General features: G+C 39.7%; 1 protein-coding gene across 1 annotated transcript in view; it reads right to left on the minus strand.

Moving 5' to 3' along the window:
• The window catches only part of DYNC1H1 (dynein cytoplasmic 1 heavy chain 1), a 44,719-nt gene that overhangs the window by 18,753 nt on the left and 411 nt on the right, over window positions 1-25,555 (minus strand). Inside the window, exons 2-41 of the mRNA XM_021549636.3 lie at window positions 23,241-23,328; window positions 22,476-22,649; window positions 21,999-22,254; window positions 20,939-21,125; window positions 20,492-20,763; window positions 20,155-20,382; window positions 18,621-19,697; window positions 18,131-18,310; window positions 17,047-17,196; window positions 16,637-16,783; window positions 16,350-16,490; window positions 16,041-16,217; window positions 15,820-15,930; window positions 15,618-15,737; window positions 15,154-15,393; window positions 14,474-14,629; window positions 13,991-14,104; window positions 13,268-13,378; window positions 12,979-13,188; window positions 12,441-12,587; window positions 12,048-12,214; window positions 11,183-11,356; window positions 10,364-10,529; window positions 10,097-10,285; window positions 9,826-10,014; window positions 8,879-9,161; window positions 7,425-7,525; window positions 5,784-5,943; window positions 5,271-5,514; window positions 4,893-5,076; window positions 4,128-4,340; window positions 3,730-3,968; window positions 3,473-3,629; window positions 2,853-3,080; window positions 2,390-2,620; window positions 2,144-2,284; window positions 1,678-1,911; window positions 896-1,102; window positions 677-798; window positions 166-331 (exon numbers count right to left, since the gene is read on the minus strand). Coding sequence (XP_021405311.1) covers window positions 166-331; window positions 677-798; window positions 896-1,102; window positions 1,678-1,911; window positions 2,144-2,284; window positions 2,390-2,620; window positions 2,853-3,080; window positions 3,473-3,629; window positions 3,730-3,968; window positions 4,128-4,340; window positions 4,893-5,076; window positions 5,271-5,514; window positions 5,784-5,943; window positions 7,425-7,525; window positions 8,879-9,161; window positions 9,826-10,014; window positions 10,097-10,285; window positions 10,364-10,529; window positions 11,183-11,356; window positions 12,048-12,214; window positions 12,441-12,587; window positions 12,979-13,188; window positions 13,268-13,378; window positions 13,991-14,104; window positions 14,474-14,629; window positions 15,154-15,393; window positions 15,618-15,737; window positions 15,820-15,930; window positions 16,041-16,217; window positions 16,350-16,490; window positions 16,637-16,783; window positions 17,047-17,196; window positions 18,131-18,310; window positions 18,621-19,697; window positions 20,155-20,382; window positions 20,492-20,763; window positions 20,939-21,125; window positions 21,999-22,254; window positions 22,476-22,649; window positions 23,241-23,328 — 8,081 coding nt within the window. The remainder of the gene's footprint in view (window positions 1-165; window positions 332-676; window positions 799-895; window positions 1,103-1,677; window positions 1,912-2,143; window positions 2,285-2,389; window positions 2,621-2,852; window positions 3,081-3,472; window positions 3,630-3,729; window positions 3,969-4,127; window positions 4,341-4,892; window positions 5,077-5,270; window positions 5,515-5,783; window positions 5,944-7,424; window positions 7,526-8,878; window positions 9,162-9,825; window positions 10,015-10,096; window positions 10,286-10,363; window positions 10,530-11,182; window positions 11,357-12,047; window positions 12,215-12,440; window positions 12,588-12,978; window positions 13,189-13,267; window positions 13,379-13,990; window positions 14,105-14,473; window positions 14,630-15,153; window positions 15,394-15,617; window positions 15,738-15,819; window positions 15,931-16,040; window positions 16,218-16,349; window positions 16,491-16,636; window positions 16,784-17,046; window positions 17,197-18,130; window positions 18,311-18,620; window positions 19,698-20,154; window positions 20,383-20,491; window positions 20,764-20,938; window positions 21,126-21,998; window positions 22,255-22,475; window positions 22,650-23,240; window positions 23,329-25,555) is intronic.

Consider the following 25,555-nt stretch of genomic DNA (forward strand, 5'->3'; position numbering starts at 1 on the left):
CATTGCAAGATATTACTCTGACAGCATAATTCATTTTTGCCAGAACTCAAGTAATTAGTTGAGTTCTTGTACACATTATCCATGTGAAAAGCTAACAACACATGCTAAATGAAGCATAGAAGAAAGCATTCTAACTGGAGTCTGGAATTGCACTTAACAAGTTACCTGAGACATTGTGTAGAATTCTACCATAGCAGCAGTGAGAGGCTCTGCATATGTGCGAAGTGATGGGATCAGCCTCAGCATTGCACGATTGAATGTTCCATAGATCTGAGTAAGTGAAGCTGGTCCAGGATAGTCCACATAAACCACAGGAACATGTCGTAAGAACCTGAAAGATTAGCAAATTACACAGTACAGAAAGTCAAATTACTATCTGTATTCTCCTTGTTATCTTTTGCCAAAATTAAATAACTGCTTGATTCAAAACCATCAGCAGCAACTGTAGTTGGTTTGCTTCCATTCTCAAGTGTTTCAGACAGGTGATTCAACAGCCTAATACTGAGTCCACTGCTGGGCTGTCACAGTAAGAACCAAGCAGCAGACAGTGCAAAAGCAAGGAACAAAATTTCAGCACAGCTGCTGTTAAACAAGTGTATTAAGAACAGATTACATAATCAATGCTTCAGTTTTGACTCCTATTTCATTGTTACCTAGAATTTACTAGACACATTACCTATGTGACAGAGGTTTTCTTCCAGGATCAGTAGGTGGATTACATGCACCAACAAACTGAATTCTCTCCAGTTTCACCCATGTCTGGTCAGATGTACGGTAGAATCCTCCATGTTCCACCATCTGGCACAAAACCATAAAAATAAAATCAAATCAGTGGAACATTTTATTTCCCTATAAATAGCTGTTCTGATACAGCTGACTACAAAGAAAAACATACCTGTCTAATGAAGGATATGACTCTCTGTGTGCCATACTTATCCATATCTGGCAAGTTGATTTCATCACAGAACAGCACCAGCCACTTTCCTAACTGCACAGGAGCCAGCACCACTCCATTAGGGGTACGCCTGTATTCACAGTAGTGATCAAAAGTTTTCAACAGCAGTTCTGGAGTGGTAGCACTTGAAAAGTTGAGTCCAACCACCTTAAAAAGAGTATAGTGGAAAAAAAATTAAAATACACTAAAGACTGAAAGACAGTGTATCAGGAATCCTGGAAACAGGTATGTTTGGCTGTTCACAATGGAGGAACTAACACTATCCACATTACATGTATATTACCACACATATACAGCCACATACAGCCTAGATACTCTTTGCTTCCCACTGCAGGTTCTCCATTTACCATGCAGCAATGCTTCTTGCCCAACCCTGCATTTTGAACATGACAGCCTCATGTAACTGTCACTCCACCTAAATACACAAAAGAATGAGAGCTACTCTTAAACATTTGCACAGTATTTTTAAAAACTTAACACAGGAATGCTCCTCTATTACTGAAGTGGCAAAGGAAGAAAGCAGCTTTTGGCTAAGTAGCTTGAGAAATGAATTTATATTCTCAACATGGTTTTTATTTTTTGCTACATATACACATGACTGACTGAGATGAAGCTATCACTGAGTTTCTGCTAGGAAATAAATAATAAATAAATAAGACTTGCTACTAATCTGTAATTCACACACCCATGGGCACACACACACACAAAAGTCTCTTGAGTACCTCCATGTCAGGCAGAGCTCTGAGAGCACTGAAGAGGGTCATGGTCTTTCCAGAACCTGGTGGGCCACAGAGCACCAGAGGTTTGTGTTCTGCCAGCCAAGTGTACAGCAATGCTTCATGGCGAACTGTGTCTAGGGTTGGCACTACAACATCAGGAGCTGCAACTTTGTGTGTTTCAACTTCAATTTGAGGAACTTTGGATTGCCAGGGCACCCATTCACCTGTAATGGACACCTAAAAGCATAAAAACACAGACAATTTCGAACAAGAATCCAGCTCAACATTAGTTAAATTAATTTTTTAAGTGACATAAAATTTGATGTGTTTATTTAAACAAGCAGCTTGTTTGCTGAAACTGTAAAATTTAAGATAGTCCAGCTGTTTATTCTCCAGGTTTGCCTCTAAAATCTAAAGCAAGCTTTTAAGAAAATGAAAGAGCAACATTTCTAGCACAAGAAAGGTTTACCTCATAGTCAATTATAGGTATGTTGGGTGCAGTTGGCAGTGGCACAGTGGTGATTCTCCTAATGTATTCTCCCAGCTCCGCTCTCATTTTCAAACGACTGTCTCCAGAAAGAGACCACAGTATGGCATAGACCAGGTACCTCTGTAAGAAGCAACAGCAGCAGCTATTGGTTTTAGAGTAACAAAACCCAGTGAGTAACTCAAATCTAGGCAAACACAGAGTCGCTTGAGAGGAGACTGCATCTACCTGGATGTAACGTTCCAGCTGGTCTATCTGCATGGGGAAGTCGGGATGGTTGGCATTGTACTGGGCCACGTTGCGGCAAGCTTGGTGCAACATGGAGAAAAGAGAGCCAAGGCAGCGCAGGCGCGTGAGGTCCATGATGTGCTCCAGCTTGAAAGCGTGTTCAAGTGCCTTGGTTACCAGGCCGTTGGATGTGAAATATGGCTGCATTATTGTTGCAGCATCTCTCTGAATCTATTGGGGGAGACAAACACTGCTCTAAGCATTTGCTTCTCATTTGACTACCAGGCAGAAAGAAGAGATTTTGTTAAAGGTTTGAAATGCTTCATATTAAAAAAAAAAAAAAGAAAAAAATGTAAAGAGGAAGTCAGCTTTCCTATGATAGGCTGTCATAAATTCTATGTATGGTGTACCTCTGATGCAAGCATTTTTACTACTTTATCCCATAATAAAATCAAAGTCATACCTGCAACATTGGGGATGCTGCTTCTTCTCCTTCATCTTCTTTGCCCTTTCGCCTGCGCTGAGCTTCCTCCTCACCTTCATCCAGAGGAATGCTTCTTAGTCTGGCCAGGAAGTTATTGAATATCATGTCTGTACTGAGAACATCCTCACTGAACCAGACCATTCCACACCTTGACACAGTAGCCAAAGTGGCGTATTTCAGATCCTGTACTTCAAACATGATACGCACCTGAAAAAAAGAAATTTAAAACAACATTTAGGAGTAAAACAATCAACCAAAACAATACAAACGCCCTTTCCCTGAAAAAACAGAGAGCTTTTAAAATATGCAGATTTGCATTTAGACTCTGAATAATAACATCAGCATTATACTGTCCTGAGGTATGTTCATCATTATTGATATTTACCATAAGACTTATATAATTCACATTTTGTCTTACAGAGTCAGAGTAAGTGTAACATGAAATGTTTCCACAAAAACCCTTTATTCCAACAAACCACAATCTGAACTCAGTATTACTTTGCTTGTGATGAGAAAGAGGCACAACATGAGTACACATTAAATTAAACCAACAAGCTTATACACAGCACATAAACACAAAGTAAAAAAAGTAACATTACATTTGGTGGGAGGCTGAGACGTTCTCCATTTGGTAGAGTCAGAAGTTTGTTGTCATCCAGAACAGAGTTCAAGTTCTCAACCCATTCAGGGTCTACATCACCATCAAAGATAATCCACTGACGTTTCTGCAGCTCACCTCTCACATTGTCTATGATTCTATATTAAAGAAAATATTCATGGAAGGAAAGAATTAAGGTGAGATTATCCTAAGCACAAAGGTACCACCCACTTTGTATTTGTGCTATTAAAGACTTACTTTCTCAGGACATGTGTAAACAAGCCATCTGTCCATTCCCTGGTATTTGGATCCAAAGTACCATACAGGTGATCTTTGCTGATTGCTTTTGGATCTATAATGTGAGCAACACCTTCCACACCCTCCAGCCGTTCAAGGGCCTTCAGAAGTACTCTCCAGGCCATGCTCTTTCCACTTCCAGAGGGACCAACCATCATCAAACCATGATTTATCTGTGTAATCTGATACAGCTGAAGAACCTGTGACACAAGAAATAATGTACCAATTAACATCAGCAATTAATCTAAGCTTTTAGGTAAGACAAGAAAAATTTAAAAGCTTTCAACTTTTCAAAACATAAAAGGAAATTTTGTTTTATACATAAACTTAAACTGCACATTTTCAGTTTTATATTTTACCTTTTCAACCCACATGCCACCAACTTCTTCTCCATCACCATAGGTAAGGTACATTTCCTGACACACTTTCTTAAGTTCCTCTCTCAAGGCTGTCATCTCTCCACGGTGATACTGTACTCCAGGGAATACATCAGAAAGGAGACTGAACAGCAGTGGAATGTCTTCTGCAACCAGTTTTGGTACCATAGTTTCACATACACTTTGGATCAGGATCTGCAGAGAGAGTCGCATTTCATTGAAGATTTGTTAAGTTACTCTACCAAACATGTTTGACAACAAGGAATACTTCACTAAATAATTTACTGATTAAGTACCAGACCAGGGCAGTCTTAGTCAAAACAACTGTTGATATGGTTTCAACTTTGGAACTACCCAGTGATTTCCTACTGATTTGCAGTTTCTACAAGTCCTTCTTATGTCTCTTCATTATATTTTTGGCATTAGTTACTGGGATGCTGAGCAGCACTAAGCCTCATGGATGCACCACATCATATGAATAATTTTTTTCACTATGATTTGGGACTTAGAAGTCACATTTAACTTGATGCTTTTAAGCTATCAAATTACCATTGGTAACTAACATTATTTTGTTCACACGGCTTAATACTACATAAGTATTAAAAATAATACTAATAATACTTAATACTAAATAAGTATTGTTTAAATACTAAATAAGTATTAACCCTTCAGTAAGCACTGAAGGGTTATTTTCTTTGTTTAGTGTGCATCCTCTATTACATAAGTCAAGAACTTTGCACACATTACCTCTTGCTCTGGCAAATTCTCAGCAATTTCTCCCTCATCAACGACTTCACCACGCTCTTCCTTCTCCCGCTTTATCTTCTGAATCCTCTCCCTCTTCACATTACCTGCACTAACCAGCACACTCTTCAGTGCTCTCAGGCCAAAATCATAGTGACTTTGGGAGGACAGCTGTTCATCACAAAGCCTAAGAAGCACAAGAGACAAAATACAATTTGATTCTCAGTATGAACCAACGTAACCCTCAGTAAATGTCATTCTTTACTTGAAACTATTGCTTGAAATGATTGCTGCACAATGTACTTCGTGAGTTGCAAAGAGTATTGTAACTTTGAACAATAAGTTCTGTTATTACTGACTGCAGCCAAACTTGTTACTCACTTGAAGAATGGTACTATCTTATTGGCAAGAACTTCAGCAGTACGGAAACCTTGGGAGTACAGCATGACCTGGGCAATCAACTGACGGTCTGGTTTTGTCATTGCCAAGCTACGGAACAACTTCTTCAAATTGTCAGGCAGATTAGATCTGCCTGCATAGCCAGGATTCATGGTGATGAAGATAGCCATGTCAGGGCTGACTTTGACTTGTTTGTTCAGCAGCTCACAGGTAATGGGTGTTGCAGCTGAAAAAAAAGTGCAAAAGAGAGTTATACCCGAGTCAGAGATCCATCACTCTGAGAACGGAAGTCATACATTATTCTAATTTAGTTTCCTACAGTAATGGACAGCAGGTTCTCCAGTACTGCAACTCAAAACAAGTGAATTTCTACCAGCTGGAAGTTACATCAAATATTTAAGTTTTGACACAAAGTAGCTTCATCCTTGCCTTATCTGCAAGAAATGTAGCTGAGAAACAAAACAGCACAAAGGATGTTAGAGAAGAATGACATACTTTTGTCATAGTTGGGGTTGGAATGCTCTCGCAGGGCTTCCTGGATGCACTGAACTTGCTGTGAAACTGCAGAGAGCATTCGCTCCTCCAGTCTGTTGAACTCATCAAAGCAGCCCCACGCACCCACCTGGCAAAGTCCCACAAAGATGCGTCCCATTGCCTGCAGGGAGAGGGGAAAATTCACTCAATTGCATTGGCAAAAGGAGCAGAGGAGAGCACTTTATACAATGCATCTAAGGCAGGAAGAAGCTGTGTTTATTTGTAGGTTACTGTATTTGTAGTATTGTAAGAGTATTGAAAGATTTCTAAAGTTTAGCTTTCACTGCTTCACAGAACCACAGATCATAGTTCCCTATCACTCCATACTGTACTGCAGTGTGTTCCAAAACAGGCAAACTAAGTCCACTGCATAATGTTTTGTTTGCTGATACCATTAACATCAGTGCAGTTCTAGTCCTTTATCACAAGGAGGGTACAAGAATTACAAAACATTTCAGAGGAGCAAATTGGATGGCCAGAGTATGATAACCTTTCTACATAAAGAACAACCTTTAAGGTAAGATTCTGTAGAAGGCAACATGAGGGAACAGGTCTACCTTAATAGTCTACTGAATCTACTGGTTTCAGATGAATAGGAATCAATTATTCATACAATAACTTAGAAATCGTTAAAAAAAGACAAAAAGAAGCTGCCCTTTCATGAAGTGCACAGCAATAATGCACAGTGGAACAATTTGGTTAAGATGTTATAGAACCAAGTGTGCAAGTGGATTTAAGGGGAGAAATGGTACACGAGAAAAGGTTCACTGGAGCATAAACAGAGTAACACACTTCTGCTGGGACATCCTGATTGTCTTAACTGTCAGAGGGAGGAAGGGAGCTGGGGCAAGGAAGGCTCACATTATCGGTGATACTCCCTAAGCATTTCCTTACAGTCATCCCTACAAGATAAATGCTGGCTAAATGGAATCTTGATCTGGTCAAAATACAGCTGTACAGAAAAAAACCCATGCAAGGACAACCTGGCAGAGTCCTTAAAGTTTAGTTATTCCTTGTCCATGTTTTTTATTTATACACTTGACTAAGGTTTTCATTTTAAGATAATTTGCTGCGTTACAGTTTACAGAGACATTTAATTTGCTTCTCAGATTACAATGTCTTTAATCTTCAAATATCTGGATAAATTTTCTCAGTTTTGAGGTATTCTTCACATGCTGAGGTAAACTGCACATCTGTGTTGTACAGGATAATTTGGTAATAGCACAGTTACTTCAGTAATTTCACACTCTCATCTGTTCCTCATTAAACCAGTACTATCAATGCAAACTACATAGTTTAAGATACTTTCCTAAAGCCAGTCTCAAGCCCCTTCTCCTGTACTTCCTCTTCCTTTCCCTCCATTTGCTGTTACAGAACTACTTGTTCAAAAGCCAAGACCCTCTGCTCTAGCAATGCTCCATCCCACTTCTGATTTAGGCATTTTTTGTTACAGAGGTTCTGTATGACCCACAGACACCAACTCAGTTAGGACTTACACATAATCATCTTAAAAATAAACCCTACTGCTGGCTGTTTTAGGGTTCTGAAGAGATTCCTACTGCTTGCTAACAAAGAATACATTGTTTTAATCAAACAGCTTACCTGGAAGTCAAAGGTTTCATCACAGTTGAAAACCAACACAAAGCGGCCAAGCTGATGTCCAAGAGCTTTAACAGATTCTGTTTTGCCAGTACCAGCAGGACCTGTTTTTGAAATGAGATGGACATACTTTAGAATTTATCTGAATAGCACTGCCAATTCATGCAATCTGCCAGCATGTGGATTCTGAAGGTACCTGTTCAATCAAGAGGGTTCAAACAAAACCTAAAACTGTTTTGACTTCCCCCAAAAGACCATTTTGTTCTTTGCTGTCTTAATTAAAAGTGTCCTGCATGTTCATATTAACACTGTATTGTGGGGATGCACATCCTCTCCCCAGTCCACCCCCCAAAACCCAACCTAGGCCACACTATATTCTCAGGAATGCTTGCTAGCCCTTGGTCTACATTATCAGCACCAGTTAGCTCCCCTTATACTTATCAGAAACCCTGTCTGCTCCCACAGCTTCTGACAAGCTCCTGTTTTCTGCTTAATAGCCTTGAGACTTCTCTTTTTTTGTCTGAACAACAAAGCAAGTAGAACAATATTTTTGTTGTTGAACTCTTCAAGGAAAGTTCCAGTAACCACCAACTCGGATTGTGGCCAGGATGGAAATTTACTGATGACTAAAATCAGTAATTTTGCAACCCTATAAACAGTGGTCCTAAGTGAGACACTGAGCTCTCCTGGACTGCAGCAGGCTGTGACCAGGATCTCCCCCCCAGTGGGATGCCTCTTGGAGCTTGTGATATCTGCAGTTTGCAATGGAGGATTGCCATTGAAAGCTGACAACTGAACCTGGACTGATATCCCCCACTCCTTGAGAACCAACCCTTCATTTCTGGAGAGATGCAAAGGCATCTGATGTATTTCACTGAATTCAAGGGGAATTTTTCATAGGTATACCTTTGCACATGCTTCATGTCCATGTGCCTTATGAGTGTTGCCAATTTAGGTCTATAATTAAACTTTTTGTGAAATTACTGCTGTGCTTATAGAAAATCCTACTGAATAATTTTGCTTTAAATTCAGAAATTATTCAAGTACTGCTATTATTGTATTGATTTCGTAATTAAGTTTTGCTAAATCCTTTAGAACTAAACTTGATCCAGTCTAAAGCTAAGTTTGGCAAGGGAGTCCACTCTGACCCCTGTGACCCAGTAGTAGTCTCTCTTACCCCTTTGCACCCCTTACTGTTATCTCTGCTTTTCTTTCTGTGTCCCCAGTCTCCACATAACACATTTTAGATTTTTTAAATCAGATTCTTCCTTGTGTGCTTTATCTATATAGTAAATAATACAATAAACCTTGCCATACAATTTGTTGTGCTTTTACAAATTCGTATTAAACCTGCCTTTACTGATTCCTCACTGGTGATTCTTTGAGTCACCTAAACCACTCATTCTTATATATATTAGAGAAGGTAAGAATTTTATACACTTGTCTCACAAACTTACCAAATGGTGATCCTCCAAGTCTTGCCTCCAGGGCTTGTGTCATTGTCAGGTAGCAGCGGTCTGTGAGAGGAGTCTGCACCAGCTTATCCTGAACCCCAAGGTACTCAAAACCATAGTTGAATTTGGCATTTGCCATCTGAATGGAGAGCTGTTGCAACACATCTGTCTGCTTTGGGTCAAAGTAGAACCGCATTTGGCTGAGCCATTCGAAAGATTTGGAGTTGTCGATCTTGCTTTTGATCAGTGATCTTGTAACATCTCTCTGGTGCACCAACTCAGTGATCTGGAGAAGGAAGTAACTCCTTAACACCACAACAATACAAGCCAATAAAGACAGGAATCCTACAGCTTCTCAGATTAGCAGAGTGAACTGCCATCACTTAGAAATCATGACCTAAAACCAGTCTCTGGTTTAAAAATTTGTTGCTACAAAGCCAAAACTAACAATGTTGCCTCCTGTTCTTAATGACTTTTCTAGTTTACAGCAAAGCACTTTGGCCCAGTTAGCCTGTTAATCCATTACACTACTGAACTTGGTATTTTAGTTGCCAGAAACCAGGTATTTCCCTCTAGAAATAACCCAGGATGATTTCAATTCTCCCCCCATCTCCAATCCTTATCTACAAACAAAAGCATATTATGATTACAATAATAAGCAACTTAATGACATATTTCACATTTGAATGGAAAAAATCAGTAACTTCCATACCTGGAAGATCCAGTTTAAAGATCAATTCACTGAGACAGCATATAATATGATATCAAGCATTAAGATGACTAGAGTGAAAAACTACCACCACATTAACGATCAGGCCTTCATGTAATTGCTTAAATCACATATAATTTTTTCCTGGAGGAATAGTAAGTCTTAGAGTGATAATTTTTTTCATTAAAATTTAAAAATGCTCACCTGTAAACTCTGAAGAGGAAAGAAAGTTTTTACTTACCAAGTGCTCCAGTTTCCTTCTGCGAAGGGGTGGCTGCTCCATCAGCACAGAGTCTGCCAGGACATTGAGTGTGACCTCAACATTGGCTAGCACAGACTGGAGAGGACTGTTGTCTCCACCTCCACCATTGAGGGCTGACTCCACATTCTCAGACCAAGCAATCTGGGCTGACAGCACAACAAGCTGAGCCTGTGTAAAAAAACCCTCATCAGACAGTTTTCCTTGCTGAAGTAACCAAACTGCAGTATACTTTAGTGTTCCACATTAATACCTGGTACTTGTCAATCCAAGAGATGTAGACTGCTGGATCAATTGAAGTTGCTTTTCCAAAGATTTCTACTTCAGTAACAGACTCTGCAAGCAATTTAGCAAGGGTCACTCTCATCTCTTTTTCAACAAGAGTGAGCCACTCATTGATCTTGGGATGTTCTGTGATGGAAACAGGTGTTTTGAACAGCACCTGCAAGAATTAAAGGTTTAAGTCAGCACACATCCACTTATTTTCAGAATTTTATAAAAATAAATACTGCAGCTATACCTCCTCTCCTTCACGTGAGGATATCCCAAGAACCACAGAATTGTCTTCATTGAGAATAATGCTAGAAACTCCAGCAAACATTTTCTTGAAGTGTTTCTGCAACTTAGCCACATTTTTGCTGTTTCCAATGATTTCAAGCAAGTCTTCATCACCAACAAAGTAGAACCTATTAATCACATAAAATTAGATCTATATCAGAACTATAGCTTTTAATTTATAATTTATGCTTCATCCACGACCACTACATGGAAGTAATTGACAACCATTTCCTCAACACTGCAAGAGTGCATGAACCACAAATTTGCTAGCAGTTATACCCCAGTGCTACCTTTAAGTTCATGTGGTCTGTACCATACAGAAGTGTATACATGCTCCATAGTGTGGATAATTTTCTTTAGTTATCCATCTCTGAAATGCCAACAGCAGAGTTTGGGACTGAATTGCCTGTCAGACAGGAAGAACTCCCACTCAGTACCTCCTTCACTCTTATTTTCTCATCCTAAGTGACAAATTAGTTGAGGACTACATGTAAGTCAAAATCAATGACCTAAATACAGGACTGTGACAATTTAGACACTGTCCTTCCATCAAATGGCAGAAGAACCTCTTCAGTTTAAGAAATCAGCTGCAATGATTCCTTAGGCAATATCCAAATCCTGAAACCAGCCACAAATGAGCAAGTAAGAGACATTTCAGCCCCACTTCCAGGGAAGTATCTGTAACTGAATTATGTATATAGACAATGCATATTTAAATTACAGAGCAGTACACCAATTCCTGCACAGAAACATCAGATTACTTCAGGAGTCAACTGCTTACCGAGGGAAAGAGGACCTCTCCCTTTCCAAGTATTCTCCCAGGGCTTTCTGTATCTTCCCAAGTAAGTCTGCCAGTCTCTCTAATGATCTCTGCACACCTTGAATGTTAAGAACATCCATCACAAGTGGAGATTTGGACACCTTTTTCATGAGTGCCAAGAATTCAGTGCTGATGCTGCAAGTAAAATAACACAATACATTAGTGCAAACTCAGTAATGACAGGCCTACAGAACACCAAATTTATTTGTCTCTAAATGATCATTCCACCTGTAATGGCTCTAGCAGCTCTAGGGAACACAAGCCCAAATTCCCCAAATTAACTCTTTATCTACCTCAAGCCCTCAACAACAAAATCCAACTTCTTTGTAATGTTCAATTTACCATGTCTAGAGCAGATCTACTATCTTTACTTCCTGAAGTGACACAGAAATCTGATTCTTTGATCTGACTGGAAGTGTGTGGAATGAGTAAGTATGATCAGACCAACTTAAAAGAGAGCAAGTAAATAATGTTTAAAGGGTGAGATTAAATGCTACAGCAACAGAAATTTGCCTATTTGTTGCAGCCACAATGCCAGAAAAATCCTTGAAGTAACTGACAGGAACTAGCAAGGAAAACCACCTGACTCCACATCATCTTCTAAAAATTGTACATCAGGCCCATTTACTAGAAACATTTTCTGCCATAGTTGCAGATGAACTTTTTGTTGATGAACTTGTATCTACAGCAGCTGTAATCCAGCTGGACCAGGTACGAATGCAGCCCGTATTTCAACTCAGAGAGTACTACAGTGAGTCATGAAGTTTCAGGCCTGCCCACAGGGTGTCCCAAAGGAGGCAAGAAAACAACAAAATGAAAAGGTTACCTCTGGAATCGCTGGGTCTCCACAGGCAGCAAGTGCTTGATGTCTGCACTGCCAGTGAAGATACCCTCCAGGTAGACCCACCGCCTCTGGACATCTATCCAGACATCAAAGAGTGCCATGATACGGTTCAGTTTATCTTCCCAGCTCAGGGCATCTTCCTCAAACACCTGAAGTTAAAACATTACATTAATATTCATTTTAATATTATAAAGTGTTTGACTAGTAATAATTATTAGAGAAAACAGTTTTTTCAGAGTTACAATGTACGCATATACAATTAACAGTCTGTCAGCTTTAAATGGTGAATATAGTCCCTGCTGACAATAATATAAACTAAACATAAGGGGAAGGCAGGAATAAACTAAAATTCTTTAGCTTTGTTCTCCATTTTACCTTGTAGTATGGTGACAGCTTCATAGCAGACACGCTGTTTATGTGCTCCTTGACTTTGTTGAAAAGGTCATCCCATCCACGAATCAAACGACACTTGTTCTGGTAATTGACCAAGTCCAGTTCATAGGTGTTCCAAACTTCTCTTATCTGAAGAAAAAGATGTTTTAAGATATAACATCAATAATTTTTGCTCCAAAATAGTTACAAAGCAGAAATGTATTACAGTAATCAGATAGTATTTTTTTTAACCCAAAGATTCTGGCTTTACACTTAAGCTTTTGTTAAAAATATTGAGACTATGATGCAGTTCAAGGTGGGATCTTTGCAGGCACTACCAAGAACTGCTTTTCCCAAATAATGCAAGTTTCAACAGAGGAAGTTTTACATAGCTTTAAACTGTTCCCCAAAACAGAGCTAATGATGGAGTCTTGGCACTTGTTTCAACAGCTTAGAGCGACAAGTTTACTACTCATGTAGCCACTTAACCACAAAACCCAGATTTGCTATTACATGCATACATACAAGGGCTGATACTAGCCTGTTTCAAGAACTCTTCCAAAGCCATCTCTCCCTGAGCCACAAGCAGAACATCTTTGACAATTGCTTCATTTCTCTGTAGATCAACATCCCAGATCTGGCCCAGGGTCAATTCTGAGACAACCCAGTTAACATGAAGCCTCTTCATCAGTTGTTTCCAGTGTCGGTCTTTAAGTGCCTCGGATTTCAGTTCAATAACTAACATGTTTATCTACAGAAGAAAAGAAAGCAAGTTACATCTTTGAACTTGAATATAAAACACATACATTTTAGAAATGTGGGCAACTTACCTTCATGTAGCCCTTCAGAAGTCTCTGAACATACTCATAGGAGGCGTACTGTCGCAAACGGGCAGGGAAGTTTTTCAGTTGGTTCAACAGACCATCCAAGTTTTGGCGAAGCTGTCAGTAACACAAAAGGAATAAAATCTTTCTCTACAAGCTTTGTGCACATAACCATACCAGTTACCTATACATTTGTTATGGAAAACTCTCTATCTAATGAGACATTAGCAAGAGGACAGCTCTTACAAGTGTTATCCTTATTTGCCTCAAGATGTAGTTACTCTACAGTTGAGAATGTAATTTTATTGGTCTGATTGGGATTTATGATGCAGTCTTGTCACAGGCAGTCAGTTTATAGATTAGTGTTCTTTCTGCTCTTTACCTCCTGAGCACTGAAGTAAAATCAATGTTGTTTACCCAACTGTATAATGAAGTTTCTCTAATGAGGTCCAACAGACTATTTAAAAACAGCAGCTTCTTCCTTGCAGATGCAGTCAAATCTCAACAATGGAAGCTGCATGAATTCCCTGTAAGATTACTTAAATTATGACCATCCTGTGAATATTTTTTATCTTACCTTCAGAATAAACATGCTCACAAGATATTATAAAAGGTACTTAAACACTGAAAATGATCTAGCCTGACAATAGAGCATATCTGTCTCAAGAGGTCTAATTCCTAATTTGCATATACGTGTGGCAGTTACACTATTAATGTACACAAAAGTACCTTGCGAGGCTGTACTGAAACCCAGGGCTGTTCTTTCATTTGATCAATTTGTTCCCAGACCTTAGAGAGCTCAGACCAGACACCTTTGAGATCCTGCAGCTCTTCAAGGGCTACCTGTAATAAAGAATGTATCAAAAATCAGCAGTTATTCATAATTTCTTCAAAGTCAATAGAATGGGTGAGTTAAACAAAATACTTCTAATCCATCAAAAACCTTTGGATAGCTTGCCTCTTTAACAGAACTGCAACAGCAAGTGACCAAGATGAAATTTTCCATCTCAGTTCACATAACAGTTTCAAAACAATAAGACAGTGAAGGAAGGGATCACAGACAAGTTCTGAAAGCTAAAACTGAGTCAGTGAGGAGACTCTGCCCTGATATTAGTACAGCACACACTATAAGTCACTCTCTTGAGGGACAAAATGATGGAACTGAAACACTTTTATCCAAAACTGGCAAGAAGGTGTGTGAGCAGATTGTACCTGGACGCGCTCCTCACTGCCACTGAGCAGTCCAGTATCTGTAAGTTCAAGAGCTTCCTTGGCTTTGGCACACTTCTCACGGTCATCCTTCAGCCTGCCGAATTTTCCTTCGTAAATTGTAAGAGCTTGAAGAGCCTCTTCTGGACGCAGATTTCCCTAAAGTTTGCATGGGATACATTAATCCAATAATCTTACAGTTACGTTGAAGGCAAGTTAAAAGTGGGGACTAAATATAAATGTTGGTTTGTCTCATTTTTTTACATTTCCATTTTGCTGACTATAAGACAACATATTATTTCACAGTAAGTCCCATTTCATTTTTACATGCAGTTTTTGGCTTTACTTAAAAAGCACTTCAGAATAAAAAGGGAAAAAGCAACTTGCTTCTGAATCCTCCTACATGCATACCTCTGACATATACTTGTTTCAGACAAAACTCTCTCAGACAAGGAAGTAATTTACTTTTCTGCACCTAAGAGAGACCTATGTCTTAAGGGTAAATTTCCCTCTGCAACTATTGCCAAAAATCAACACACTGGCAGGTTATTACAGAACCCTTAAAAAGACTTTTACTATCACCTAAAATGAAAAACTGCAAAAAAAGCATAATAAAACTCCCTACTTCTTACCAAACACACAAAATCTACCTCATTCACTGAGTATTAACCATCACTACTTACTGTTACAGGCTTTGTTTTCTCCCAGTCTGTCAGCAAGTCAGTTGTTCGGCTCTCCACTGCACGATCCTCTTGAACTATTTTCATCTGTAGATTTGCTACTTGTTGCTGAATGGCAGAATCCTTCCTACGCATGATGTCATTAAAGGCACCCCATTCTCCTTCGATGTTGTCAATGTACAGCCAAGAGGAAGGGAACTGGAACCTTTGTTTCTCAAGCAAGCGCTGACCATTGCGATAGAGCTACAAGACACAGTGGTTTTGAGTTAAAAAGACAAAACTTAATCTGCAAGGCTGAATAAACATACTTTAATAAATGCTCACTTATAGAGTTCACAGGATTTTTCAGAATATAAAATTCAAATCTGTTTTTAAGAGAACTTGAGTATCATTTTATGACGAAACTGCATTTTATGAGCCAAGCTTGACATTTCCACAATCAGAATCATTAGCAAAAGATAACATACCTCAACTTGCTTTTCAAACTGTTTGATTTTACGTTTCAAGGACTGCACATATGTGATGAATGTCACAGCATCTGATGTGCTAGCAGTGTCCACAGAATGCTGCTCCAGCTCTTGACGGGACTGTTAAGGGCACAAATCAGTGTTTTAGCATTCTACAACAGCTGATCTGAAAGTGAAAAACTTGAATTAAGACTTTTCTTACCTTAGAAATTTGTGAATGAAACTCTGTCATATTCTGACCAAGCATTTGGCCAAATTTGCTGAGCACCTCTTTATGCCAGGAGTCATACTTCAAATTGACCTTTGATTGTACCTACAAGTGAATAATGTAAAATAATAGTAATTTATCACCCTTGCTATTTTCTGTTATACCTATTCTGAAATTCAATGCATTTATCACAATGAATAATTATAATTTCTCACCTTGCCATAGTCTATGACAACAGGTCCAAACTCCTTTCTGGTTTCTGCATTATCAAATGTTCCTCTTGCCTTTCTTATCTGAACCAAAAGGGCCTGCCACTTATTCAGGTCTTCTCCAAGACGGTTGTATATATTTTCAGCCTGCATATCCCACAGACACTGGTACTGCAGCCAAACCTAATGGGTGTATTTCACAATGTTCAGAACTTCTCCAGTATATTCCAAAACATGTGTTTCCCTCCAGCCCCCAGGAAAACTGGAAGTCCATGTTAGTTTTAGCTGTTCCATTATATCCTGTCAGCCTCCTACCTTGACATACTGCTCCACTTCAGTCACAATTCCCATGACAGCTGAGTATGACTCCTCCAGAGCTGCAGGGCCATCAGGCATCCTTGTCAATGCATTACGATAGAACTTCTCTTCCTCAGACAGCTCATAATGCACTCCAACCTAAGAACCACAGTTATACTTGTGATATACATGTATTTCTGGGGCACTCAGGTTTGGTTTTAGATCAATACACTAATATGTTGAGGACATTTAATTACGAAGAGAAAGCAATTGCTCTGACTTAGATACAGCTTCATTACACCTACCTGGTATCTCTGACTTTGAATTCTTGGCAGTGACAGGATTACCATTTTCCATGAAAACATTTCTTGATAAAGTTTGTATCTACAGTCTTCAATTGGTGGATTCAAGTATATCACCTGGTTGGTTATTCTTAGTTCATGTACAATGTTCTGCAGAAATAGTAAAAAACCAGTTTTACTGGCAGATACTGCTACCTATAGACAAGAATCTTGGACTTCAAGAAGTACTTTTCAAAAATGAACTTGCACTTAAATGGAAGAAAATATTTCTCCAAAAATAGATGCAGAAGTAGATAAATACTTCTATCCATATAGACCTCAGAAATAATTTCTGCATTAGTTAATTGACAATATGGAAAAAAACCAACCAACCAAAAAAGTCTAATGAAAAAAAAACCCTCAGGAAAACTTACTTTGATCTTGGGTTCACCGCCAGGCTTATGGCTCACTTGAGGAGCATCTGTATCCATGTCAACTTCTGCTTTGTCATCTGCTTGTCCCAGAAGAACCTGGGTCCAGGCCCTCAGTCCAGCTTGCAAACGAACACCCAGGATTCTTTCAATCTAAAGAAAATGAGGCACATTGGAGGAAGAACCTGCATAGTCCCCTGCATGAAGATCCCCACTATCAGTATGAATATACTGACAGGCACACTGCAGGCCCATAAAGAACCAAGTGCTTCTTTACTAAACCATTCCAGCACCAGAAGGGGCTTACAAGAATTGGAGGGACTGTTTACTAGAGCTTGTAGCAATAAAATAGCGAAAAATGGCTTTAAATTGAAAGAAAGGAGGTTTAGATTAGTATTAGGGTGGTGAGGCATTGGAACAGGTTGCCCAGAGAAGTTATGGATGCCCGATCCCTGGAAGTGTTCCAGGCCAAACTGGATGGGGCTTTGAGCTACTGATCAGAGGCATCACTGCCCATGACATGGGGGCTACAACTAGATGATCTTTAAGGTCTCTACCAACCCAAACCATTCCATGATTAAAGAGGTTTAGGAGTTTTGGTAAATTTGCACTGAATATAATTCAAAGCTTATCCTCATCCTCATGGACTTCAATGTAATGAAACAATTTTAACCATATTGAAGTTGGCCTAGAGACCAATAACCTGAAACTTAACAGGCAAAATCAAACAATATGATGCCAACAAGTCTTTGCTACCTGGATAGCAAATCTCCACCTCCCTTTATCTACCTTGCTACCTAGCATCCTCTAGGCTGTCATACTGTATCAAACTTCTTTTCTTCAAAAGACAAAACTCCCCTTGAATTAACTGATCGCAAAAGTCTACAGTAAAAAAACTCCAACATAGGTCTTGCATCTTCTGCATACCAAAAATGCACTGACATTTCCAGGGAATGAGAATTTAGTCTCTGGTGTGACTATAAAGAAAGTCTCCCTGGGTGACTATGAAGACAATAATCAAAATATACTTTGCACCTGAATAAAATGTTAACTCTTAACATATACTACTCTTTGATCTCAAACCTACCTCCATATCCAACTTATTGACCCAGATTGGCAAATTTGAGTATGAATGAAGATTTAAATCATCCACAGCTTTCTGAACTCTGTTCAAGATTTCGGAGAAAGTCTTGTGATCATACATGCACGTTTCCAATGATCTCACTTCCAGGTCTATCTTCTCTTCAATAATGAGCAGATCATCCACCTAAGATAATTTAGGGAAAATGAGATGTTTAGTTTGACAGGTTAGATCAAGAAAACAATAATTCAGTAATGGTTAATCATGTATCTTTATTTGGATGCAGCAATCCATTGATTTTAGCAATATCAAATGAAAATAGTACTGCTAATAGCAATTTTAGCACCACTAAAGCATCCATCCATTGGCCAATTTGTGCTGACTCACTCAGCTACTTAAACCAAGAGCTGCAGAACTGGTTCTCAGCTACCCAATGACACTTCTGGATAACCACACATTACTGTATAAATGTAAAAGTTTTGCCAATAACACAAACCTTTTCCTGGAAACTGAAGACAGTCTCAGCCAAGCGCTGTACGTATGGATCAAGCTTGTATGATTCCCATACGAGTGCAATTCCTTCTGCAATCAAAGCCTGCACCTCTTTCTTCAAGCCAGCGACCAGCAGTGAGATAGTATTACGCTCTTCTACTTTCTCACACGTTCGCTCGTAAGTGCGGACACTTTCAATGAGAGAAATAGCAAACGGATAGAGCTGGTTTGCCTGGTGAGCTTTGTTGACAATTGCTAGTGGGACACGGAAACCAAGCCACTTCAGGTTTCGGACTTCTTTTGAAAGTGTAATTATTTCTGGGAGGAAGTTGACTTTCAGTTTCAGGACATTTCCAGTTCGACCTCGAACACGAGTGCTTTCGATGGTGAAAATGCGACCAGACACACCAAGGTTGCGCTGTTGAACTTTTCTTGCCCAGTCATCAAAGATCTCCTGAGTGTTGAGCTTCATGCGAAAGCTATCTCCATCCTGCTTTAGCTTCTGACCTTCCACATGGTTCTCCCAGCCTTTGCCAAGGACATCCTCCACACGCTTCATGTAAGCGGTGAGCTGCCTATCGATCTGTTTTGCCCAGATGATAGACCCCGACACAGGAGGCAGGTCACGAACGTGACTCATTTTACACGCTTGACTCTGTGGGTATTGTACTTTAAACTTGTCATGAAGAGACTCGATATCATCTTTCACACGCTGGATCAACTGCGTTTGGTATTCGCGAATGGCGCCGCGAATGTGAGGTCTGACAAACAAGGCATTAAAGCGGGAGAAGATCCTGAACATTTCATTGGCATTCTTTGCTGTACCGAGCTGGTCTCTCAAACGGGCTGTTATTCTTGTTTCAACTCTGTCAATTCTTTCATCATAGCGCTTCATTGCTGCCTCCCAGGCTTCTGTACCTTCTTTGGAGACATCTAATCCATCTACTTCCTTAACATTCTCATAAGCAAGATTGACTTCTTCAATTGCATTAGCATCTGCAGCATCAAAAAGAACTTCTGCTACTTTCATATCCTGTGGTTCAGGTACCTCTCCTTGATTTTGCTGGGCAACAGCTGTTACCTATATTAGAATCACAGTTTAGTGAGTTGGATACTTCAAAGCAAAGTGCAGCTGGTTCTAAAAAATATTGCACAAGTCCCCTACCAATCAGTGATAAATTCTTAACAAACTTTCAGTCATGCTTCAGAACTAACTTCCAGTAGGAACAGGGCAGCACAGCTACTTTACAAACTTCCACTACTGTGCAGCATAATCTCATTTTCCACTGTGGTTTAGCCAAATTCAAGGATTTAAACATTTATTAATCTCCTCTGTGTTATGTCTAGACTTGCTGAGTTTATTAACATGAGCACGTATTATGCAATGTAAGTCAGAATTAAAGCTAAGCCTATTAGCAAGGGTTCAAAACTAAACATGGAAACTGAATGTTACATTACATTTGTGTTGGTAACTTCAAGTAAGACTCTTGAAGAAGCCACACAGATTTTCTGTTTGGTAACAGCCAAGATTACATTACCTGAGGTCGCAAGACTCTCACAATGACTGCTCTCAGCTGCTCATGCTGACGCCTGAATTTCCTCATTTGATCAAGACGACTCTGGAGTTTCCTATGAGCAGGATTGATGCGCCACACCATCTTCAGGTTCTCTTCCCTTTTTCTCTTCACGATATCTCTCAGCAGAACTTGCAGCTTCTCATATTCATCATCCCAGGTTTGGAATACTTCAAAGCATGCAACCATTACCTGAAAAAAGTTTTAGAACAGGAACTTTAACTCCCAAATTAAATGCTTCCTGAAAGTCACTGTCCAACACAAAAATACAGCAACCAGTATCACAAAGCCATGAACATACCTTTTCAAATTCTTCATAGGCCACATGCATCAATTTTCTGGTTCCCAACACTTTAAGCAGCTGAGAGCTCAGATCTCTTGAAATAGCCTCCACTAAACGCAATGCCCTTTGGATTGGGTATTTTGTGTTCCTGATTTTTCTCAAATGTGTAAATATTGCAACAAGGGCCTGCCTGATTTTGTCCAGCTCCGTAGCAGACAGCAAGTCATTCAGTGGAAAGTCTTTCATCAGTGGATTATAGTCATTCACAGTTTCCAGCGCCTGTTTCAGACCTAAATGGAAAAGATTTTGAATATAACTTTTCATTTCATTAACCAAAATCTCTATCTGTAACTAGACCAAGGCTCCTCTAAACAACACTGCTGTTTGCACCACATTGTTCAGGTTTTTTAACAGTTTAAGTTGTGGAGGACATTTGAAAAAAATGTTATTGAACAGATATTTTACCTGTGTCAGTATCAAAGCTGACAGTTGCATGGAAACGTTTGCCATGTTTCAGAATGTCCAGAGTCAGCAGAACTTCTGGACTTTCACGTTTTTCCTGAATGCGGTACAGAGCCCTTTCCAAATTTAACCAGAAGCTTATCTCCTGTAATGCAGTGCCTGATGCAGGATCTCGATCTAATTTGGTCACCTTCAAAGTAATAAAGAGAAAGAGATGGGAGAGAGAAAAGCATTTAATTTATATGCTTCAACTGTAAAAACTTGCTGTTAGTAAATATAATTCAAACACGCAACAACTGCCAGTTATTAATAATCCAACCTTAAGACAGTTTTGGCACTCATTCTTTGAAAAGTGTAGGAACTGTATGCAACATGTGACAAGTGTAATTACAGAGATCCTAAAGGCTGGTTTTAGGACCCTCATGTAGTAATCTTCAGCACAGCCTAAAAATGTCACCTGCCTGCTTCCCTGAGCCCTGTCTCTATTCTGGTTAAAGGCAGATGAGCCAGGCAAGATAAAAGATGTTTATGCTCTTAAGAAAAGACAACACTGTTCCATAAGCAATAAGTGTTTCCTGTGCATACAAAGGCAAAAAAGCCAGACTAGTATCTCAGATGCTGTTTTTGAGTAACACCAGCAGAACAGCAGTTCTTTTGAAAAGTAATGGGCAGAAGTATGAGATTACAAGATAGGGCTGCAGCAACCATTGTGAAGTGGTTACAGATGCACCAGGAGCAAATAACAAATCAGGCCAAATCAGATGTGTCAATCAGATCTACTGTAAATATTCAAAGAACAATTACAAAATTCTATTACAGTATGTAAAACAGTCATACTCTTGGTTATTTGTTGAACAATTTAGACTAGATTCCAAATTTAGACTAGGCTTAGCCTAATTTTAGACTAGACTTAGCCTAATTTAGACCAGTATCACTGATGACTCAAAAACCTGGTCTCAGATCTTCAGAATATCCTGCACAAACAGCATTTTACCAGTTAAACAGTGAAGAAGATACACAATTATTTCTTAGTTGTTTTTCCCCCTGTTCTTTATTTAGTTACCTTTTGAATTTCTCTAATCCAGCGGTTGACACCAGACTGTAACTGATTAAGGAACAAAGGATCCTCAGCCTTCTCACCAAAATCTGTAACTTTTGGTTTTTCTCCACGTTCATAACACTGCTTGGCAACATTAGTGATGGTTGCATGAATGGGCAGACTGATCTCTGGAATTTCAATATTCTGTTGCAAATGCAAGAGGCCCATTTCAAGCTCTGCAATCTTTTTCTCAACTGAAGGAGCCATTTTATCTCCATCCCTGAAAAAGCACAGTTTCCATATAAGAAGGCAAACCAAAAAACATATGTAACACATTTAGACCTGAACTGCTTCCCCAGAATTGACAACAGCATCATACAAACTGTGTGCTTAAACAATTCACATGATTCACCTTGAAGAGTCACTGTTGTTTGTTACTATTTTAAATAATTAAACACTTTAGTTCATTAGCACAGAAATGCAGTACTTATACTGATTTACCTGTCTGCTTTGCCAGATTCTCGGATATAGGACTTGAAAAAGGGAGCAACAGCATTGCTAATGAAAGAGTGCAATGTTTCATATGGAGAATCTTCACTGAGAGTGAGCACTCTGAGCTGGGAAGACACTGGTTTGTCTGCATCAATCACTGCTGTACGTTTAATGAACGCCAGGCTATGGAACAGAGAAGAGAGTTACCAACCAATCATCTGACGCTTGAGTGACAGAACAGCTTAAATCTGACTGCAAGTTCAGGAGTCAAATGGTAACCTGTATCATCATACTTCACAATCTTTCTTCTAAGAGACTTGAATACAAGTTTTCCAAATAAATACAGCTTTACAGTTCAGCAATAAGCAAGCTGAACTCTCAATAAGGACTCTAAAATAGAGGCACACTAAAGAAAAAACACATTTTACAATGTTTCAGTGAAATATGCCTCAATATAAGTGACAAATATGTAACAGACACACATAACCAAAGGATATTGAACCCAAGTTGCGTATGTTACAGCTGTATGCATACCAAAATTAATAAAAGTTTGTTTCTTTAGCCCCACAGCTAGAAGTCTTAGGTCCACTCCTTTCAGGCTCATGACACACCCTTTTTTATCAGAGTCTCTGCCTTGAAAAGCTATTGTTCCCCTTGAATAAAAATGTTGCCTGAAAGCACTAGGTAAACTGGAGGTAAATTTGTAGCTAAATTTGCTTGCGCAGGTTTTACATATATAAAGTAGAAATGTTAAGATCTATTTTACTAATTCACCTGTTTGACTTTATTCCATAATGAATGTCAGTGCTGATACTGTAGGAAATGAACTCTTTTTCCTCTTCTCCTTCGTCTCCCACATCCTCTGCAAAAACATATAGTATGTAAGAAATACTTAATTTCGAACACATCTGCCACTCCTTCTCAACCAACTTCTGCTATTACTAGACGATTTTACAACCTTTAAGCTCCACACCAACTTAATTAACAAAATTAGGTCAAATGTAGCTTTGCAATATCTCTCAGATGCAGAATGGGTTCACTGTCTTTAAACAAAACTCCATTAAGATTTAGGTTGCTATAAAAACAATAAAGCATTACAGTAAGTGAATTATAACTCACATTCTGAGAGAGAAATCTGCAATACAGAATGTGCATTTATTTGCGGAGAAACGTTGCCAAAACAACTACGCCTCAGTGAGAACATTAAACAGATGCTTTTTTTGTCCAAAGGTGGCTTTGTATTTTCAGACATAAACTTTGAAAATGATTTGGAAATTAAATCTCTGAACAACAACAACAAAAAAAATGTCTTGAGAGAACAAAAAGCCAAGCCATGGGAAGTATTCAGACATTAGCACAGCCAGTGCATCACAGATGATGTAATTGCTGAGGATGCAGGCAGCCGTGCTGCAATGCAGTGATTTCAGTGCAGAAGGTTACTCTCGGTTGGGGGACACACTCTGACTGGACACATTATAGCAGACTCTGTCCCCTGCAGGCTGGGGAGCTGCTGATACCAGAGAGCAGCTTTCATTATGCAGAAACAGGGCTTCTGTTTTACTGTACTTGTAATCAGTAGTCTACTTCATGCTATGCAGTCCATGGACAAGCTTCAATAATAATGCCATTTTTAATAGTGTCAGAACTCTCCATATGCTGCTGGAGATTTGAGATCTGTTAAGTATGAACACCTGGCTGTCATTCACAAAATCCACTCTGCCCAAGTAACTGCTATTAAACCAGAAGACATGGACAGAAATGGCATCTGTGCATCATAAATTAGTATTTGGCTTTTGACATGTAATGAGTATCTCAATTTCTTTTTATGCATACATATGTAACGATATCTATGCCATGACCCTGAAGATAACTGATCACCAGTATGTTTATTATTTCCAACATGAACTAGGGATAACCATTCTTATGATCCAGGCATAGCAAAAAATGCAGGAATCATCTGCATTAGTATTAAATGCTTTTCTTTAAACCTTATTAAACACTGTATCATGAATTCACAAAAACAGGTGTTCTTTTGTTCTCTTTGAGAAAATTAATCCTACCAAAAAAGAAGTCTCAAACTTTGGAAGGGGAAAGAGAAGGATAATCTGGATATAGGCAAAAAAATAAACAGTGATAGGGTATTTTTAAGCAACATCTGAAGCTTACAATTAATAGACAGTGAATGAAAAAACCCTCAAAGTGTGCAGCAACTGCAGGGCATATATCAGGACGCTGAACTCTTTCTGTTGACATGTTAAATAATGCAATACAAAATACCATTTTATTAGGATTTGATATATACAGGAACAGAACCACCAGCATGCTAGGAGCAGCGATTCAGAAGCTTAATAGTGGAATTTTGCAAGCTCACGCTGGCAGGCAGGCAGCCATCTACAGACTGTAGAGGCTTGTTTAACAGTAAAAGCCTGCATTATGGATGAAACCTTGCTGCATTTTCTCACTGTTTCTTAGGCTGCATTTTGTGACACTAAGAGCCCATTTAGCAACAGATTTGTTGTCAAGTCACTTTCGAAATAAATAATCAGTTACAGCAGCATGTGAGTAACAAAGACACTCAAGCTACAGTCTCAGCTTAGCTGCAGCATTTCATGCAGCATTTGATGCGGTTCTGAGCACGGCCACCAGGCTTTGGTTACTAAACAAAGGCATGGCAAGGTCCACATCTTCCTTTGTCAATTACAGGAACTCCCGAATTCACCATGAAACGACGCTTTATACAGGTCTATTCAGGCTGGGGTTATTTTTTACCCTTTTACCCGGGGTTTTGGCGCTGTGGTTCTGTCTCAGAGCGGCTGCCTGGCCCAGGCGGTCACTTCTCGAGCAGCCCGGCTGCCGCAGGAGCGCTGCCCCGGCCACTGACGGAGCACTTTGGGTGCGCTTCCAAGCAGGACCGGCCGCGGCACGCCCGGATCGGCGCCGCGCACCCGCCGGGGCCCGGCCCGCGGAACAGAGGCGGCGGGGGAGGCCGGGCCGGGCCGGGCCGGGCCGGGCAGCCCAGGCTGTGCCGCCGCCGCCCGAGCCCTCCCGCGGACCCGCGGCGCCCGGCCGGGCCGCGCTGAGGCGGAGCG

The sequence above is a fragment of the Lonchura striata genome, chromosome 6, assembly GCF_046129695.1.
Source record: "Lonchura striata isolate bLonStr1 chromosome 6, bLonStr1.mat, whole genome shotgun sequence".
Lineage (NCBI taxonomy): Eukaryota > Metazoa > Chordata > Aves > Passeriformes > Estrildidae > Lonchura > Lonchura striata.